The sequence below is a fragment of the Crocuta crocuta genome, unplaced genomic scaffold, assembly GCF_008692635.1.
Source record: "Crocuta crocuta isolate KB4526 unplaced genomic scaffold, BGI_CrCroc_1.0 scaffold139, whole genome shotgun sequence".
Lineage (NCBI taxonomy): Eukaryota > Metazoa > Chordata > Mammalia > Carnivora > Hyaenidae > Crocuta > Crocuta crocuta.
Window position 1 is genome coordinate 11544247 of NW_027533258.1, and position 4084 is coordinate 11548330.

Sequence of the window (4084 nt, forward strand, 5' to 3'; positions counted from 1 at the left end):
CCGACAAGGGAGCACCGTGCTGCCTGCTCCGTCAACAAGGAAAATCAGCAACGGGGGCCTAGGTGGATCGCACGTGTTTTAACTTCCTGTACATTGTGGTGTTTTGACATCAAAACATAAGCCCTTCCGGGTGGGGAGGGCCTGGCCACGGCGAAGGGGCCAGCCTGGGGCTCGCCTGTGCCAGCAGCGACGGGTCCAGGGCGCTGGCTGCTCTGTGCGCCCTGAGCCCCGGGGAGCCTATTTCTCTGCCTTAGCCTCCCAGGGCCTGGCGCCAGGGACGCCCCTGAGGCCCAAAGTCCTCTGACGTTACTCAGCCTGGCAAGTCCTGGGCTGCTCCGTCGGCCCTGCCGCCTGCCCGGGAGACCCCCAGGAGCCCTGGGGCCCCTCACGCCCTCTCTGGGCCCTGGCCACCCGGCGTCCCCTCCCGACCCCGAGTGCACGTTGGCCCCTCGGGCCTGGGGGTACAGTCAGCTGTGTCTCCCTTGTGCCGCACCCGGGGGCCTGTCGTAAAGGAGCTCACCGTCAGGTGGGCCCCCGGCGCCACACCAGCTCCCTCCACCTGGGGTCCACACGCTCACCCGCCAGGTCCTTCTTGCCGCGCGGTGCCCCCCGAGTACGGCCTTCTGTTGTGCGGCTCCGCACTCAGCTGAGTCTTGTCTTATAGCCAAGACCCTGGGTTCAAGGTCGGAGTTCAGCCCAAGGGCAGGCTCGGGGGCGAGCAGGCCTCCGGTCACTGCTGCCGACCACACGCCCTGCGCCCCCTCCCCCCCAGGGCAGCTGCTCTGTCCCCGAGTCACGGGCGAGGCTCCTGTCCCAGGGCCCGGCCCTCACGGCCCTTCCAAACCCAGCGCCTGTCTCCCGGCCCCCGCCCGTCCGTGTCCCTGCTGCGGCCTGTGGGCGGCCTCCTGCGCTGGGACCCGGGACCGCACGCCCGTGCGGGAGGCGTCTGCTGCCGGCTCGTGGCGGGTTAGTATTCGGGAACTCTGCCAGCCCCCCGTTAGGTAGGCGGCTTGAAGCGCCTGCAGCACAGGAGCCGGCAAACGCTAGAAATGAAGGCCTTGCGCTTCCAGCTTCTGCTGACGCCAGCTTAGCAGCACAGCAGCGGGCAACCTGGAGGGACACGGAGCCGAATCCCGAAACTTCGGCGGGTTTGGGGGAAGCGGCCGCATCCAACGAACGCGTGGAATTTCATGTCACAAAGGACGTGGCCACATGGCCAGCGAGCGGGGCCGAGGCCCCGGGCGTGCAGATGGCCTGCTCTTTGCAGCGACGACACAGAGGCCCAGAACGGGGCAAAGTCCCCTCCGGTCCCCAGGAGCCAAGCCCCGCGGCCGAGCTGGGGGACCGATAGCGTCCTCCTTAGGGACGCAAGAACGCAGGCCAGGGGCCGGCAGCCTGGTCCGGCGCCTCCCCACGCCGGCCCTGCCCGCACGGCGGGCCCCCCGCATCCTCCGGGGAGCTCACCTTGGCCAGGTGAGTGGCCAGCTTGTCCCTGGCGTCCTTGGTCTCCTTCAGCCCGTTCCGGAAGGCCACGTCCACCGCGTCGCACTGCCTGCGCAGGTCGCCGGCCGTCTGGGACAGGAGCCGGTCCACCAGGGCCTTCAGCTCCAGGGAGCTGCTGATCTGCCTGGCAGCCTTCTCCACGTTGGCGTTGGAGAAGTCCAGCCAGTCCTCCAGACTCACAGAGCTGCAACGGAAGCCACGCGCTCACTCGCGGCCCGTGGGGGCTGCGGCACAGGGTGCGCAGCTGACAGGGCCCCAGAACTCCGCGGAAGCTCAGGACGCCCCCCCCCCCGGGCGGAGCCAGCACTGGTGCGTCCGTGGGACACTTGCCTGCCCCGTGCCGGGCGCCGTGAGCACACGCCCCGCTGGGGCTGCGTCCGCGGGTGTGGACCGGAAAGGGCGCGATTAGCGTGCCCCTCGTACACTTAGAACAGGACAAATCCTCACTGTTCAGAGGTTTCACAGGAGACGCTCCCCAGGCGCCCCCACCCCCTCCCCTCGCCAGCGCCACTCACCGGGGATCCACCCGCGTGGCGCTCTCCGAGTATCGGATGTTCGGGGAGTTGTTGTTGAGGGAGACGCAAACGTCGTCGATGGTCAGGGCCACAAACTTGTCCTTCAGGTCCTTCTCCAGCTTGTACTTGGCCGAGCGGTTCAGCCTGCAAGGAGGAGGCGGGTTTGCTCCGCGACGCCCAGGCGGCAGCTGTGGGGTCCCAGGGACCACGGGCGACCCGCCACCACACCGAGCGGGCCACGGCGCCTGCTCCCCTCCTGCCCCTGCACCAGGCTCAGCCCCGGGTCCGCTAGCCTGGCCTTCCAGACCCTCCCCCACCGTGACGGCTCCTGAAGTCACCGCGGAGGCCAGCTGCACGTGAGGGCTCAGCCCTGGCGGGAAACACCCCGTGTCCTTCAGGGTGAATCTCCCCCCACCCTGTCCCCACCCACGGCCAGGGGGCGGCTGTCACGTGGGCCTGACCCCCCGGGGCCGTTTCCTCGAGGCGCCCTGGGGAGATGCACCTGATCTGCTCGGACGCCTCCTCCACGGTGCGCGTCAGCAAGGCCGTCACCCCGCGGATGACCTCAGCCTCCTTCACCAGCTCCTGCTCCACCTCATCGTGCACCAGGTCGATGCCGACCCGCCTCTCCCTGGCCGAGGGGGAGGGGCCGGTCATCCGACGGGTCGGGGGACCCTCGATACGCGGTCTTTCTGGACAACGGGTTTGAGTACGACCCGCCCCGTGTGCATGGCGTGGTCAGGACGTGCACGGGTCTGTTTCTGGGACACCTCGAAATATCCAAGCCACCAGGAGGCAAGCCGGATCGGTCGGTCCCTGCTCACTGCTCACGCCCGAGGCACGTCCCCCCTTAATGTGGCCTTCGTTCCGGAAGCCTTTTCCCTCTTACCCGTTCATTAGAAACTTTGTCTTTTGACTGAGAATTTCAAAGACATGTGTTTCCTTCCTGGAAACAGGACCCAGTCCTGATTTTCGCCACGGATTTGAATCCAGAAAGAGGAGCTGACTCCTTTCCAAAGGGACGTTGTAACACGTGCCAATAAACGCCCGGAAACAGAGCTTCAGAGCGAGTGACTCCCCAGGGTCCCGTCATGTTCCCCCCAGAAGGACCCATCCCTGCCGATCTCTCTCTCCACCCCGCGGGGCCACGCGTGGCGGGAAGGCCCCACCCCCGCCAGCTGGAGTCTCAGGCACACTGCACAGCTCAGGGGCACCTGGCTTGCCCTCCGGGGAAGTGGGCGTAATTACGACTTCCACGGGGTTTGGCAGGGAACAGGGAGGTGCAGGTGCGGACGGCGAGGCCCCTGGCTCGTGGCAGCAGGCGCCCCACCACCCTACAGCCCCCCGCACAGCCCCCCTGGGCGTGCCCCTGGGCAGCGGGGACTCGGCGATCGCCCGCTCCTTCCCCTGGCCTCACAAAGCCCGCTTGTGGCTGGGAGGTGGCTGCCGAGGGAGCGGAGGCTTGGACGCTGCAGGCCCCAGCCCACCCCACTGCCGGGCGTGAGGGGAGGGAGGGTCCAGAGAGGCCCTGGGGCCCAGTCGCCAGGACCCTCAGGGGCCTGGCCGAGGTGCTGCCGCTTTATCTGGGAGGCACCGGGTTGTAGGGACAGGACTGTGAGCAGGGGGGCGACCTGGGAAAACCTGCATCTGCATCCGGGAAGGCTCGGCCGGGCCAGCAGCCGGGGCGGAGGGGCCTGCGCCCAGGAACCTCCAGCGTCCCTCCCTGCCCAGCAGGAAGCCCCGCCCACTCCCAGCCCTGGCAGGAGGGGAGGGACCGTGAAGGTGCGTCTGCACGGGGCCCTCTGGACGACAGAGCGCTCCCTCCCGTGTGGCTGGGAGCGCTGGAGCGGACCCTCCTGGGGAAGCTGCGCCTGCCCTGCGGGCCACGCTAAAGACGGCTGGCGTGGCCCCGGGACTAGCTGGCCAGTGGGAGGCAGGCGGGAAAGGCAAGGACCAGACCCTCACTATTGCTACCTGCTGGGGTGCGGACAGAATGGCCGGAGCTCTGGCTGCCGTCTGGCAACACGAGGTAACCTGGGGAGTGAAGGTGGGGGGGGGGGGGGGGG

General features: G+C 68.3%; 1 protein-coding gene across 1 annotated transcript in view; it reads right to left on the bottom strand.

Moving 5' to 3' along the window:
- Positions 1-4084, bottom strand: part of TEKT1 (tektin 1) — a 13706-nt gene that overhangs the window by 5086 nt on the left and 4536 nt on the right. The window contains exons 3-5 of the mRNA XM_077746684.1: positions 2521-2653; positions 2019-2162; positions 1465-1687 (exon numbers count right to left, since the gene is read on the bottom strand). Of these exons, the coding sequence (XP_077602810.1) occupies positions 1465-1687; positions 2019-2162; positions 2521-2653 (500 nt within the window). The remainder of the gene's footprint in view (positions 1-1464; positions 1688-2018; positions 2163-2520; positions 2654-4084) is intronic.